This window comes from Nylanderia fulva, unplaced genomic scaffold, assembly GCF_048542155.1.
Source record: "Nylanderia fulva isolate GAGA-0341 unplaced genomic scaffold, ASM4854215v1 Scaffold14, whole genome shotgun sequence".
Lineage (NCBI taxonomy): Eukaryota > Metazoa > Arthropoda > Insecta > Hymenoptera > Formicidae > Nylanderia > Nylanderia fulva.
In genome coordinates this window covers 946,842-963,178 of record NW_028189622.1, presented here as the reverse complement: position 1 = coordinate 963,178, position 16,337 = coordinate 946,842, and the positions used below count along the sequence as shown (strand labels likewise).

Sequence of the window (16,337 nt, the reverse complement as noted above, 5' to 3'; positions counted from 1 at the left end):
GCTTTTATTGGTATTATTGATGCGATGAAATAGAACAATTATCACGAGAGGAGGATCAACTCGTACTGGCTGTTGCTAATTGTCACTGCTCGCTCTTGTATCCTGAAGACAGCGACAGCGGTCTAGTTTATCGACCAGCAGCCTTGCTTCAGGTTGACTATAACAGATGAGGGTATTTCGAAAGTACCTTATACATCATTGTATCCATCAATAAATATTAATTTGACGATATTAGGTCAGTTGTCTCTTTCCGTTGAACTAAAACTCGACGACTGCTTTATAGGACTCGCGTCGTTAAATTTATTATTTAATATTAATTGATAAAATATGATTGAAAATCTGATCTGAAAGAGAAAATTTAATGCTTTAAAGCTTTTGTTATGTAAATAATATGTATCAAATTTATAAATAAATGTATTGAATAAAATCTAAAGTCCGATATAATAACACAATAATTTATATCTTTAAATGTAATAATTTCATAAATAACTGCAAAAAGATGGAAATTGTATAATAATACTAAAAATTGTAATTGCAACTAAATAGCTCTGAAAAGATGAAAATGCGTTAAATAAATAGGAAAAATGTGGAAATGGCGTATTAAATATTTTTTTACGGTGACGTAAAACGTTGTGGAGATTGAAGGATGCAGGTGTGACGGGCCAAGATCAACATCAAAAATCCTGTAATCACATTGTGCATATACATAATCTATTATAAAACATAATCGCACAGCATATAATCAATATCGTACAATTCAATATGTCGTTATTATATCGAAGTAACAACGTCGACGTCATTATATATAGCTTTCGCGCGTTCCTTCCATGTATCACGTTACATGTGTAATTGTAATACACATGTAACGCGATACATCTTATTGATAAATATACATTGAGATCCCACCTATTTAATGATAAGACTTCCCTCGCGCTCTTCTCAAATTAATTACCAAATTCGTTCAAAGCAATCAATAATAATATGAATAGTTCATTTTCAAAATAGTGTAAGTCTAATTGCGATAATTTTTCGACATATATACATTTCACTAATAATTCTTAAAATTTCAAGAATAACTCACACAACTTTGAAAATAAACGTATCTCATATATATTCCATATTGCACACATATTTCGACATATCGCATATAAATATTTTTTTATAGCATCGTAAAAAATTAACGATGTAAAATCCTATGAAAAGAAGAGACATTTAAAAGATATACATGTACATATAAAAATTCGCGCGCGCTAAATATCACATTATATACTGCTATCTGTCATTCTGCGAGGGACTAGCTTAATTCCATTTCGCGTTGACGAAACTGTCAGCGAATTACAATTACATGTATCGTATTGCACAGATGCAGCTGTTAATATATACGCCTACACGCTTGCTAGTGCAAGTTACATTATATAGTACGTGGAAAAACAGAAATGCCATGTGACATCTGTCATTATTTCGTCGTGTGCTCCTCTTTAACCTTTTTTCACTTTCCATATTTTCTTTTGCTCACTTTGTGCATATAAATATGTAAATATTAATAGAAGTATATAAATATTACTTATATAAAACATTATATAGATAATATATATTGAATAATATATATTATATATATATATATATATTAATTTTTAAAAATGTCAACTCTGGCAATTTTGCTTGCACTGCACAAAAACTATTAGAACAAATCGAAGAAATAATTACCTATATGTATATGTACAACTTTATACAAATATTTTAAAAGACAAAAAGAAGTAACATATATATAACAAGCTCAGAATAACAAGAGAATTTACAAACCAAAATTCTCATCGCGCGTTTTTCCAATCATATTGTAGTCACTAATCAACAAATAAGGAGCCTAACAATTTATATATGAATGTGTGTAAAATAATATATTTTATAAGAAAGAAAAATTATTATTATCAAAATCGATGCAATATACCAATAAAAATTAAAAAATTTCTTCTCGTGTTTATATTGTTCATTCTTTTACTGAATATTTCATTATTTTTATTACGCATATATTCTCTGCGTATAAGAGTATATTTATATTTCAGAGTATTTTTTAATATATGCAATCGACTAAACTTTGATATAGTTAATATTGTTCATTTTTCTATTTTTTATTATATATATATATATATATATATATACATATAGAAGAATAATTTTCTTCGTACATGTATTATATATATATATCTAAAGAATAAGAATAATTTTAATAATTTTTTTTCTTAAAATATCGATATTAATTAAGTTATGCTCCTTACCGTATGTTGACCTTTCATGTTTCCTCTCTGTATGCAATCAGGAAATACTCTCTGCTCTCATCCTCTTTAACGAGAACTTACGTTTTCTCCCCATGTTTTTTCTAACACAACAAAAGATCAGTAAGTTCGACTTTTTTTATTTTTACATTTGCCGCGCGATCTTGTATCATCTGTGCGGACAATAAGGAACATGAGGAAACAGATGACAGTGAATGGACCTGAATCTGGAACAAAAAAGTATAGTTACGTGTTAAAAGGCTGTTGCCTAATAACGTAATTCAAAATTGGAAATATGCGACAGAATCAAAGTTAGCAAATTTGATGCAAAAAAATATTTAATAATATACATTTGCATTGTTATTTTTGGAATTAAAATCTAGATACCTTTTGCAATAATAAATATGGATAAGTCTCGATACATTGAAAAAAAATCAAAGAATTTACGGATATTTTATATAGTCTATGAAAAAGAATAAATTAAATTATAATGCAAGATACTTCAATCCGCATATTGAAAATCCGACAGACTATGAAAGCCACTTGCAAATTATGATCAATAAGATCAATGTGGCAAACTTGCGTAATATAAACTTTTAATAAAACGTCATCCATGAAGAATATAACAAAAGGAAAGAAAATACGATTTAATATCCGTAATACGTGCCCTCTCGATATAAACAAGCCATCGGATATACCTACTTAACTAGCAGCGACTTGACTGTAATATTTTCTTAATCATTAATATTCGAAAACGCAAAACTTTGCTCTTCCCTTGCAATGCTAAATAAATAATCTGAAAAGATATTCGTGGCGAGCGGTGCAAAAATTTGCATTAATAGGAAATGAGCCATTTTTCTCGTCAGAAATATGAAACAGAAACAGTGAAGGAAAGAGAGGTTCGTAAAAATCGCAATTATTATTAAGTCAATTAAAACTTACAAGACACATTGCAATGACGCGTAATTATTCATCTCCCTTCCGTCTTTCACTGATGCCAATTACACGAAAGAAAACGTCAGGAAATATTTCGCATTGTTAAATAATGAGAATGCTAATTACAAATGTTTACACTTAACGTCACGTAGACTGCACGTGTCATTTCGCAAAATGTCATTTTATACTCGCGCGTATATAAAGAGTTGAATTATTCAAGATGAAACCGCATCTATTATTCGAATTATTATGCTTCTGAAATGACATACATCAATCGTGTAAATTTAAATAATTTTTTACGTGCTTTATATATTTAATATATATTTCACTTATTTTTAAATTTTATATTAAAGACATCTGAAAACTAAGGACAACATTTCTTAATCTGTACATTCCTTAATTTAATTAATATCTAATTAATTAATCATATATAATATTTCGAATAAAAATATAATCTTTAACCAATGTGTAAAAAATTGTTGCAAAAAATGTAAAATAAATGTCACGATATTTTGCAGTATTATATTTATCTTCGTACAAATATTATAAAAATATTCTTTAATTTAGTTATTTCTCTTAAAGAATTTCTTCTGGTGTCCAAACCGGCATTCTACGCGAGCACTCTAGGTGAAGGTGGCAATTATAGAAGTAATTGAGGCTTTGATGCAATGTTGCGTCAGGGAAGAGGATTCAAAGAAACAGGAAATTGAAGATTGCAGACAGAACTTCCCGCGTTCCGCCACGAAAATGATTCAATTTAAATGTGAAAATGCACATCTAAATTTCGAACGGCGCCGATAGTGTTATTGCAAAAACACTCTCGATCTAAATACCGATAGTGTTTTTGCAATAACACTAGCGGCACCGTTCAAAATTCACAAATAAATCAAATATTACAGGCAAAAAATATTCTCCTACAAATGGAAAAATATCCGAAATAAAAAAAGAAATAAAATTATAAAGCAATATATAATATGAAACAAAATGCTTTACCTCTTTGGGTCGTCCTTCATGTCAAAACCGTCTATCTTCAGGATATTCCATTCATCTCTAGGTCCCTTGGAATAACTAAAAGAAACCTAGAACAAATAAAATGCAAAAAAGATTTTAATTCAAAGATCTTTAATTTCCTCGGCAGAGGATTGTATATCAGAAACCGAGCAATGTCGAAAGTGACTTCATTTATTTTGACGCATCGCATATGCATATGCGCACTCTCATTTTGTCCACGTATATTCTGCGAAATCCGAGACCCTAAAGCATAATGCTGGTCGTGAAAGAAAATACTTTTTGTGCCAACGTTTTGCACAACATCACGCATGTTTTCGCCGACCATGCGATCACTCACATACCTTGTAACTCGAGCTTAACGCATATATTACAACACTTTGACGAACAATTTATAAATAATTCATAGTCTTTATTGTAATATCACAAATGAAAAATTTAAAAATCAAATAATAATTTTTGATAAAAATTGTTTATGTGATACACACATGTCGAGAAATGATCTTATTAGAAAAAGGTATCTTATTAGAAAGAGATTCTGATTCGCATCTAATGTAATTATGTGTGTGTGATAAAAATGTTTACATCGATTATTAAATAATGAACATGTTAAATAGATTTTTTATTTTTCAAACAAAATATTTACTGTATGTAATGATATGCAAAGGAGAATAAGAAATGCATATGAGGCAATTTAGTTAATACCTGACGTCGACGATAGGACATGTATTTTTATATGCTTGTGATTGCTCCTATTATGATATATAGTCTGAGAACTTATAATAAACGGAAACTATACGATTAAATAAATAGCTATTACATTATGTAAAATAAAACAGATGATGCACTCGGTGCGCGTGGTCTGTGATTCATCGTGTTTGCTTCAAATCATTCTATTATCCTTCCATTATTTATCATCATGCTATTTATCATGACCCTTATGTACTCAGAATGCGTCGCGTGCATTAATTTTGGCTACTTATATCTTGCATCATGACAGACTACTTTTTTGCGAATATCCATTGAAATTATAATGGACATGAAATTATTATTGAATATCATTGAAACAAAGTTATCTTAATCTAAGTTTGCAAAAATTCGCGAAATTTCACGATAAAAAATCTTACTTAATCTAAGAGTGATTTAATTTTGTTCATAATTAATTTTTTTCAAAAGAGATGGTGCAATTTTTCACTCGAAATAGAATTTAAAGAACGACATATTGTGCTTAATTACCTGTTCGTGAAAGGTATCCTTATTCAGGAACTTCATTGGCTCAAGATGCGAGTGAAACTGTTCTACGACTGTGAGTTGTTTTTTCAACAGATATTCGATAATGTACCCCATCGTTACATCATCTGGTAATCTGATTCTGTCGCCGACGGTGATGAATTTTCCTCCGCTAAAACAAACGTAAGTAATCCAATTTATAATTCACGCATTTCAATAAAATATGTATAATATCACGTTGGACATACATACATATATATATATATATATACACTGTAAAAAAATATGTAATATATTGCACAAAAATATGTAAAATTACATAAATAATAAGTGTAAAATTACACGATAAATAATAGAAATGTTTACCTTTTCATTATTTATCATGTAATTTTACATTTATTATTTATGTAATTTTACATATTTTTAATGTAATTTTACATATCTTTTTTACAGTGTATATAACTCAATTCGTTATAATTGACACAATCCTATCAATGCACTACTGTATTTTTCTCTCTCAATTTCCCTAAATTTTTTCCACTACTTTCTAATAAGAAAAAATGTTCGAATTGGAGCAATTATGTACTACACTTGGAAGCGAAATGTTTGAAAAAGAAATAGTCCGTGTAAACATCTCTGATGGAACCGACGTGACAGTTTCTTTCTTTTCTCTTTTCCTTTGATTCAGTCACGCATTTATGTCGACTGCATTCAATCCGCTGCGACGTGGATATAGGATTATCCCTCTTGTAACACTTTTACCTTTCTGTGCTCTCTTTTGATCCTGTCAGCATGCACCGCGCCCACATCGCGAGGGATATACTATGTACGAGAATTGCGTCCAGTGTTTATTATTTTCTTTTATTGTGAGTGTCCATGAAAGTAAAATAAAGAGAAAGAGAGTGAAAGAGAGCAAAGGAAAATGTAAATTTGCGTTTCAAAAACGACCCTTTGAAAACATACAGGATGTTGGAAAAAAAAATATAAAATATTTTTTTAGAAGATTTAGTATATATACCTAAAACAAGCCAAAAAACCTCAATAAACATTGAGTCCGCAAATAAATCGTTTTCGATATTTTTTATTTTTGGAAACATTTTTTGGGATATTTCTTTTTATCATCTTTATTTTTTATTTAAAATTTTTATTATTTTTCTTATTACTTTATTCGTGTGAATATGGGTAAATTAAATTATATGATATATTGCAAATATCAATAATGGCTCATTTGCGAACCCGTTTATTAAGACAAACTTATTTTGAGGCATGCTAAATCCCCTTAAATTATTTTATCTTTTTTTCAATATATGTATATGCGTGTCTAATATTATATTTGCAAAATATATTATGAATATTATAATAATGCAATAAAAATATACATAGCTAATATGTTGAGACTTTTATTCTACATATATATGACATATATACTTGTAATACCGTCACATATAAGTTATCTCAAATCTATTAAGAAATATTTAAAAATCAAATTCTTCAGTATTAAATGTCCTCCTTTTTATGTTTCGTTTTAATAAATGTCTCGGGAAGAGATATTTATATAATGATCTTTGAAGGACCTACGATTAACATCATGCATAAATTACTAAATACTAAATGCTGAAGAGTTGAGCGTCGTAAAGCCAATCATAAAATCTTCATTATCTGATTTTTTTTTCAACGAAGGACGAATGTAGAAAAAGGTGATATCACCGAGAGACCGGTATTCGGATTGGAAATCTGATAGTCGCTGTCACAGAGGAAGATGGAAAATCATTAAACGTCGCCGTTACAAACTTAGTTACTCCGACCGACGATCTTCGTTCAGATATATTGTTAAGGCACAGACTCAGCTGGCAGGTATGACGATAACTCGTGCTTTATCGAAACTTCATCCGTATTTATTTTGTGGCGAAGGCCCTTTCATTTAATGACATGAGAGAGCGACAAATTTAATGAATCAAAACGATCGCCTCAATAGTATTATATTGTATAAGACAAATTAAATATTTTATAGCAAATTAATTTTTATAATTTTAGTTAATTTAGTTGTCAATTTTTCTTATTTTGTTTATTGATAAAATAAGCTAGTAAAAAAAGTACTATAATAATTGAAATTTGCAGAGATTTAATATAAATATAGCAAATAAAACATAAATGTATAAAATATATAGAAATATAAATGATTTTAAATAAATTTAAATAAATTACTGCGAGAAATGTGTATGCAAATAATTTCAACGTGATATAATTAATTTTAGAAATACCGACAAAAATATTTTTTAAGAGACAGACTCGCTTTTTCGGTGTCACTAGAATTTTCATAATTATAATATATATATATATATATATATATTTTCGCAATTAAACGAGAGCGCATAATTAATAATAATTAGTTGAACTTTAAAAGAGTTATAAAATAAAGGTGCAAAATTAATGTACGTAATTTATCGATTATGCGGCTCGTATACGTTCAACGTCACGGACATCTGTTATAAACGAAATAATTACCGGCCTGCATCGGCCGGGTGCGTATGAAGTAATTAACTCATTCCCATATAGCGCCACGCACCTTAAGCGTCCGCGCACCCGCAGAAGGGTCCTGTCTCTCCTCGCTAACCCTTTCGCGACGGTCGTTCCTCCGCGCGCGGCGAATTATAGGGGAAAAAAGCGGAGACACGTCACGGAATCGCTGGACAGGGTCCCCGGCGGGAATAAAATTACCTTGCCCTGCACACGCCGCCCAGAAAGTCACGCGATGCCGACTAAGGTCCTCGAGAGTCTTTCGCGTGGCAGCCGACACGCATGCGCGATTAAGGTCGGCCGGAAATGCGGCGGCAGAAAACCGCCAATGCAAAAGTCTCGCTTCTGGGTATAGAGGGAGATTGTCGCAAAAAAATGATTGAGGAAGGGATAATTGGCTCGATGGACAACGTTTTGGATATATGGAATCGTGAAACGAGAGCAATTACGTAGTATATCTTCATATCATTTCTTCAATTTCTTATAGAAGCAACATATTGTTATAATTTAAATATATCATATTAAATAAACATAATATTATCGTGAAATAAATGACAAAAATAAATGGATCTAAAATAATTAAAGTGCCTACTGTTTATAATTATTATTTTATTTATATCTATATAATACATTTAATCCACCGAGAGTGTATTTCATTTCTACTTTTTTTTTGAGATAATTATTTTTTCCTTATGTAGAACTCTACTTGTGCTTGTGCTGAAACACTTTACAAGTCAGTCCACGGGTCAATTTCGCTATTCGTGTAAAAAAGGACGCTCCATCATACGTAAATACAATGATAATCGGTAATTCGATCATTCCAAGCCCCATAAATAACTCGTGCAGTCTTGGAGGATCGATCATCGCGCATGTGAAACATTAACGCTCATTTCTCACCGTCATACTCTTCATTAATCTCGACATTAATCAAAGAGGATGAATGCTAGAGCACGTTTCGCCCGCAAAGTAACGATCGCTTTTCACACAATAACGCGCACGTCCGACGCGATCGTTATTTCACAGCCTAACGCGTTTACGATTAAACGGGGCCTCTCTCTCGCAAACTTGTAATCCACGAAAGATAGGACGCGAAGAGAGATGACGAGACAGAGATCTCGCACGATTTCGGTGCGCGTGATGCAAATACTTAATTGCCAGGACGGTAATGACAGTAAACAGGATGTCCAGCAGACTCAATGAAAAAAAATTCCCTGATTTTTTCAGATTTTCCAAGACCAGAAATTCATTTTTTTCCCTTTCAGTGTTATATTTTTAGTATTATTTAATATTATTTTTTAGTATTATTTAAATTTATTTAGACTTTTTAGTATTATTTTTTCCAAATATATCATTTGCATATATCTATATGATAAATCAATTAAATGTTAAATCATGAAATCCTTGAGAGATTTTTGTCAACGATGAAAAGGTTCGGAAGTTAAAAAACAAAACTTTAAATCAATTATACAATCTGCATTATGTACGATAATCGAAACATGTCACTATAAACTATGTAAATAATCACCTCTTTTATTATATCAAATTTTTTAATTTTGTCTCTATTAAACACATTGAGAAATAAAATAACACGACGCTGAAGATATAAATAAACGAACACGCTAGATGAATCGATTTTTAAGAACACAGAAAATTAGCGTGCTGGGAGTCAAGGAAAAGTTTATATTTATTTAATAAAAAAATTTCAAATTATTGAGACAAATGTAAAAAAATCCAGATAAAAATAGTAAAATTTCCTGGCTTCCCTGACAATTCCAGATTTATCAAATTCCCTGACAGCTAGACACCCTAAGAAATGACAAGACAGAGACGGGGAAATCTCGCGCGATTTCGATGCGCGTGATGCAAATACTTAATTGCCAGGACGGTAATGACAGTAAACCGCGCAACAACAAGACTAAGGAACTTTAATTCGGCTGCATTCCGCTCATGTAGATTAGAACGTGCAAGAAAGGCACCTGCTGCCCGTAACTGCTGTTGCACGATCGGCTACCGACTTCAAACTGGTTGGCATTTATACAGCGTCGTGTCGCATCTATTTAAGCGCGTGCTGCAAAGCGATATCTGGACGGTCGATTCGCGGTAATGAATTTCCGTCGATTAGTCCGCTAATCCGCGTTATCGACTCGATTCTGCATCATTAATCCAGCCCATCGAAACCACCGTCGTCGCGTTAAGTATAATGACGATAGCGCGGCCATAACAGATCGCGAAGCAGGATTCACGCAAGATTGAACCGCGAAATTATTTTTCGGATCGCACCACCTCGACGCGAACACGTAGTTTCCATTAAGGAACGCGGAACCGATTTCTCCTGCTCGCTTGTATCGCGATAGCCCTCGTTTAGAATCGCGCGAAACGCTGTTAACTCTCTTTTCTGCACTATAAAAAAATTATTGAATTTGAATAAATATTTATTTCAATATATACTGCCTTATAAATCATTTATTTGAAACTAATAATACTTATTATTAAATAAATATTTATTAATTTAATTTTCTTTTTCAGTGTCAAACTGACCGAGTACTCCAAACAAAATACAAAGGACGCACAAAAGAATGACGTCAGTTTGACACTGAAAAAAAAAATTAAATTAATAAATATTTATTTCAATATACTGCCTTATAAATCATTTATTTGAAACTAATAATACTTATTATTAAATAAATATTTATTAATTTAATTTTCTTTTTCAGTGTCAAATTAACCGAGTACTCCAAACAAGGACGCAGTTGGTACCCATATATATGCATTAATAGAAAGGTAAAAATGATGCGTTAAAACATGGATAAAATCCCGATTATATTCGTTAAGAGCGTCCAAGCCTTACAATAGGTGGTCGCGATCTATCGGCGGAAAGGAGACGTCGAATTGTCGGAGATTTCGACGAGCGAATATAAGAGTTGATGGCTGCGAGAACGCGAGGCGAGAGATGCGCGATCCACGCGGGACATAAATCGTGCCAATTAGAGGCGACGGCAGGTAGTCACAACTTTGGTGACCGAGCCCATATATATATCGGCACCTTCGTGAGAGAAAGGGAAAGATTGCGTGTCACGAACACGCGAAAGAGACGAACGAACGAAATGTCTCAAAGGAGCGCCGCCGAAGATCACGAAGAGCTCGCGGAATGGGACGCATGTTCGGTATGTTGAATGTAAAAAAAAAAAAAGAGACCACTCCGAAAAATCGAGCAACTAAATTAGAACTAAAGTCTCCAGTTTGCAATCGGTAAATAAAAAATTGAACGTCCATGTACAGTAATTCGAAATTTCGCAAGTTAAATCTCAAGGTTCGAAGGACGCGAAAGAATGACGTATGGAAATTCAGGGTCATTGGAGTTAATTCCGCTTGAAAATGAGATCTAGCGGATTAACCGGACAGAAGCTCTCTTCTGTTCTCTTACGACAATGGCGGATCACCCTGCTTATTTGTTAGGCCGACCATCGGGGGATGTAATCCTACATCTCTCGTAGCATCGCCGCCGCTGAATGCATGGAACCAGAAATACATTTCTTAGGCTAGGTCGTGCACGACCTGCATACATTTGCGATGCAACGAGAGCCTCTTTCAACCGGCCGAACGGACGGAGAAGAAGAAGAAGAAGAAGAAGAAGAAGAAGAAGGCAAAAGAGGGAGAGCAGGTGCACGCGCTCGACAGGGTAAAATAAGATAACCACGAAATGAAGTACTCGCGAAGCAGGGCCCACTATGTCGTTTAATATCCTGTGACAGAGAGGATCCGTACGCCTATCTTCGGAAGGGTTTGACATTCGTGAACATCCTCTAATTAACGAAATATTTTCCGAATAATAGCGAAAAGTGCAAAAACATCCCATTTATCCTTTAAAAATCGATCACTTAAAAAATTAGACAAGCTATATATATCAGCACTTAGATGCAATTAATCTTCTGTAATTGAACGCGATAACATTCTCTTTTTTTTTTAATGCAGAAATTAAATACCTAAGTATAAGATGTTTAATGTCCCGAGATACATATTGAGTGACAATTATCTATAAAATTCAATCAAATTAAATATAAATATATATTGCTTAAATTTACAAGTCACCTAAACAATGGTTTTCCATATCAAATTTTTGGTAAGTATTTTGATTACGCTTCTTAAAATTGAAAATGTATGAAGCGCGGCGAGAGCAATGTGTAATAAAGGATTAAGTCCTCGATCATTAAAAGCTCGCTTCATAAATCTCGCGGAATATCTTAGCTCGAACAAATCCTCCGGTCTCGTGGAGATGAGCGACCGGTTTTGTCGAAATTACTCTCTGCACGATATTCTCACGCTTCGCGACGAGATAACTCGCCGAAAGTCTCTCGGTGGCGACCGTCCAATTAGCGACGATCTACGCAAAGTGCTCGGAAGTGGCGAGTTTAATTAACGTTTTCCAGTACCTCCTCCTCCCATGGATCGCGGCCTCCTTAGACACGTAACCGAGAAAGAAATCTGGACCAAAGAAATCCGACGAGAGAAAGAGAGATGGGAAAGAATGGGACGGAAAGGACTAGAGGAGTCGCACTCATTAGCGAATACCATCGGCGGATTCTCGAATCTGCGCCTGTCTACCGTGGTCCTTTTTAATTGGCCAGATTAGTCCCGAATTCGTGTACGAATTCACCCCCGTTCGTCACCCAAAGCGTCCTTTCGGCGCATCTCGCCGACACGGGGAATATCGGCCTCGTTAAAATACCTGGCGGTAACGAAATCGAAATTTCAGGTTTATAAGGAAAAAGAATCGCGAGGGAATCCTCGCCTGCGTCCTTGGAGGCGCATCCTCTCGCCTTTGTTTGTTCGTAAGACGTACAAACACGCGACGCGAACAAGTTCGAGGAAAGGACCGTCCTCTGATTAGCGTTCTACCATTTCGAATGTTCCCTTCGGCTCTTTGTAGAAGCGCGTCATCAACGTCCTGACATAGAAGCAGATAGTCATAATTATTCATTAAATTAATCATGTGAAAAATTAAAAAATGGATAAGAAATGGTTCGAATGAAAAATATTATCGGAGAAAAATAAATAAAAAAGAGTTGGAAATAATTTCTTCGATCGAAGATAGAATGGTACATATATATACAATTAGGATAGATGTTTCGATAAATTTCATGTACATATCTAGATGCAATTTGCGTAATACGATTTACAAACTGATATGAATTAAAGGCGAGGTAATCCCGACGGTGCACGTACTTGGCCTGTCGCCTGTAAAGGATTTATGTTCCGTGTCTTTCTGCTTTTACGTCGCATTATTCGTTCCAGCTCGCGAAATAGCGTTCGGATCGTCGGTTGAAAGTGCGTTTTATCGATCGTCAAATATGCATACTCGTAGATACAAGCGCGCGCGTATCGATCGAATCAAGTAAATTTATAAAGCCTATTAGTTCGTGCTTTATAGTGCATGCTTTTAAACGCAACATGCTTGATATCGATTTTCATCGAACGCGGTTTGACGCGGCGTTAATATCAGAGTCGAATTAAAAAAAGATTGTTTGTCGACTTGCCGGATTTTATTACATACTTATTTTCCGAGTGTCTAATAGAAAAATTTTATTATAAATAAAATTGATCAAAACCACATTCCTTCAGTTTCTTTTAAATGAACATTAGGTACATTTTCAAAAATTTTAATTTTAGGCTTGATTAATATTTTAATTAAGTTTCTCCGATTATATTGCAATTTAATTTTCTGTGAAAAATCGAATTTAAAAAATAAAATTGAGATTTATAAATAATTCACGCGTAATTTTACAACTTTATCAGCTCGTTTCCAATCTGAGGGAAGAAAGGTAAAGTATAGTCACCGATTGATCGTAGAAACAAATCGTGAATCGTCTCGCAATTGAATCGATATCGATCGAGCTGAACAGTACACGAAGACCGAGCAATAAAACACAGCTACAGCGTAAGTTTAAACGTGTAATTGAGATGTCTACGCGTGCGTATGCACACGATGCAATTCTAATCCCGATATTTCATGTAATTCAGTTGTCAATTTTTATCGATATTGAAAGTCGAAAATTTAAAAATAATCACAGAAAAAATAAAGGTTAAAAAATTTGAAAACTTAATTTTATAATAATAATAAACTAGAACGTCTTTTAAAAAATCAGAAAATGCATTCTGACACACGCATCGAAGAAGAAGATCAAGATGCAGAAAACAGAGGAATGATCGCTGCAGTTTTCGATTCATAAATCGCTACGCGGATTCCCAACTACTCAAAATTTAAAAATAATCACAGGAAAAAATAAAGGTTAAAAAATTTGAAAACTTAATTTTATAATAATAAACTAGAACGTCTTTTAAAAAATCAGAAAATGCATTCTGACACACGCATCGAAGAAGAAGATCAAGATGCAGAAAACAGAGGAATGATCGCTGTAGTTTTCGATTCATAAATCGCTACGCGGATCCCAACTACTCAAAATTTAAAAATAATCACAGGAAAAAATAAAGGTTAAAAAATTTGAAAACTTAATTTTATAATAATAAACTAGAACGTCTTTTAAAAAATCAGAAAATGCATTCTGACACACGCATCGAAGAAGAAGATCAAGATGCAGAAAACAGAGGAATGATCGCTGCAGTTTTCGATTCATAAATCGCTACGCGGATCCCAACTACTCAAAATTTAAAAATAATTACAGGAAAAAATAAAGGTTAAAAAATTTGAAAACTTAATTTTATAATAATAAACTAGAACGTCTTTTAAAAAATCAGAAAATGCATTCTGACACACGCATCGAAGAAGAAGATCAAGATGCAGAAAACAGAGGAATGATCGCTGTAGTTTTCGACTTATAGATCGCTACGCGGATCCCAACTACTCAAAATTTAAAAATAATCACAGGAAAAAATAAAGGTTAAAAAATTTGAAAACTTAATTTTATAATAATAAACTAGAACGTCTTTTAAAAAATCAGAAAATGCATTCTGACACACGCATCGAAGAAGAAGATCAAGATGCAGAAAACAGAGGAATGATCGCTGTAGTTTTCGATTTATAGATCACTACGCGGATCCCAACTACTCACACGCAGAAATATATATTGTATTTATATATATAGGAATGCCCAAATTGGTTTCACGAGCCGCGGGGCTGATAGATGTATACGCGGCGATCGCGCCGATGGTAGAGAGGAATCCAATTAGGCGAGCAATAAGGGAATCGAGGAGATCCTTGGACGCGAGCTTCGTCGAATCCCTCCGATATTCCCCTGTGTTCTTCTCGTCCGCGACTCGACCCGACGACTCTTTTTTTCGTTTCTCGCCGACCGCGGAATTACTTCGACACGTTTATTATCGGGACTTTTGGACCGGAGCAAAACCCGTGGGACGATTTTAATTCGTTGGTCCCGATAAGATTAAATGTCTCCAATTTATGACCGAAATACAAATCCCACTTTATGAGACGCTCAATAATGAAACCCGATAGAGAATGTAATGTAATTGCTTCGGAAGATGATAAATAATAAATTAATGAATTTTCTAATTATTGTAGAATCATAATGAGATCAATTAGATTCGTAAATAATAAATTTCAAGAATGTGAATTAAGTGGAAAAAAAGTATCGCCCGATCTTTTCCACTTTGTTCGTTATTTTTATATGTTTTATGTTATTTATTATATTGAGAGCAGAGAAAGAATACAAGTACATTTTGAGAACGTAACCTGATTATGGTAAGAATCCGAAAAATTTTACGAGGACATCTTAAATATGTCTGTTGTGCACATCACGCACGTGTGAAATCTCTTTTTCCCTAAAGGAAGATTTATGGGAAGACCCTCTTTGCCTGCTCTTGTACTTTTCTTAGGATAAAATACAAGGTTTTTCCCTCAAGTATAGCATCTTAGCGAAGATAACATCATTCTCTCTTTTGAAAAAATGTACATCTTATCTCTAATGGGCATTAAACATGTCAAATAAGCAAATAAGGGATTTATAATCTATTTAATCGCCTTTTCACATACAAATTTATTTATCTTCTCACTTTAGTAAATAGTAACATAATAAACGCATATATAAAAAAATTGCAAAATTCCAATAAATTCTCGATCTACTAACTTTCTATTATTTTTCTATTGTCAATTATTTAATTTAATATGGCTACTTTGTATAAAATGTATAACCTTACAATTTGATATACATATAAACGATGTTGTTTTTAGAATGATATAAGGTAGATTTTAAAACTTCTATACAATCAATTTAATTTCCTGTCTCATAAAAAAATTCATAAATCCAAACCGGATTTGCAACATTTGCAAATCAAGCAGGAAATTACAACTGTTGTAATTCTTGAATCTGATTTTGCGTGTCATCGCTGGGAGAAGTCTCC

At 33.2% G+C, this 16,337-nt stretch overlaps 1 protein-coding gene across 3 annotated transcripts in view; it reads right to left on the bottom strand.

The window, feature by feature from the left end:
- Positions 1-689: 689 nt before the first annotated feature.
- Positions 690-16,337, bottom strand: part of fng (Fringe glycosyltransferase) — a 92,937-nt gene continuing 77,289 nt past the window's right edge. For all 3 annotated transcript variants that reach the window (XM_029300563.2, XM_029300564.2, XM_029300562.2), the window contains 3 exons: positions 5,454-5,619; positions 4,203-4,288; positions 690-2,500 (listed from right to left, as the gene is read on the bottom strand). In XM_029300563.2, coding sequence (XP_029156396.1) covers positions 2,443-2,500; positions 4,203-4,288; positions 5,454-5,619 — 310 coding nt within the window. In that variant the 3' untranslated portion in view covers positions 690-2,442. The remainder of the gene's footprint in view (positions 2,501-4,202; positions 4,289-5,453; positions 5,620-16,337) is intronic.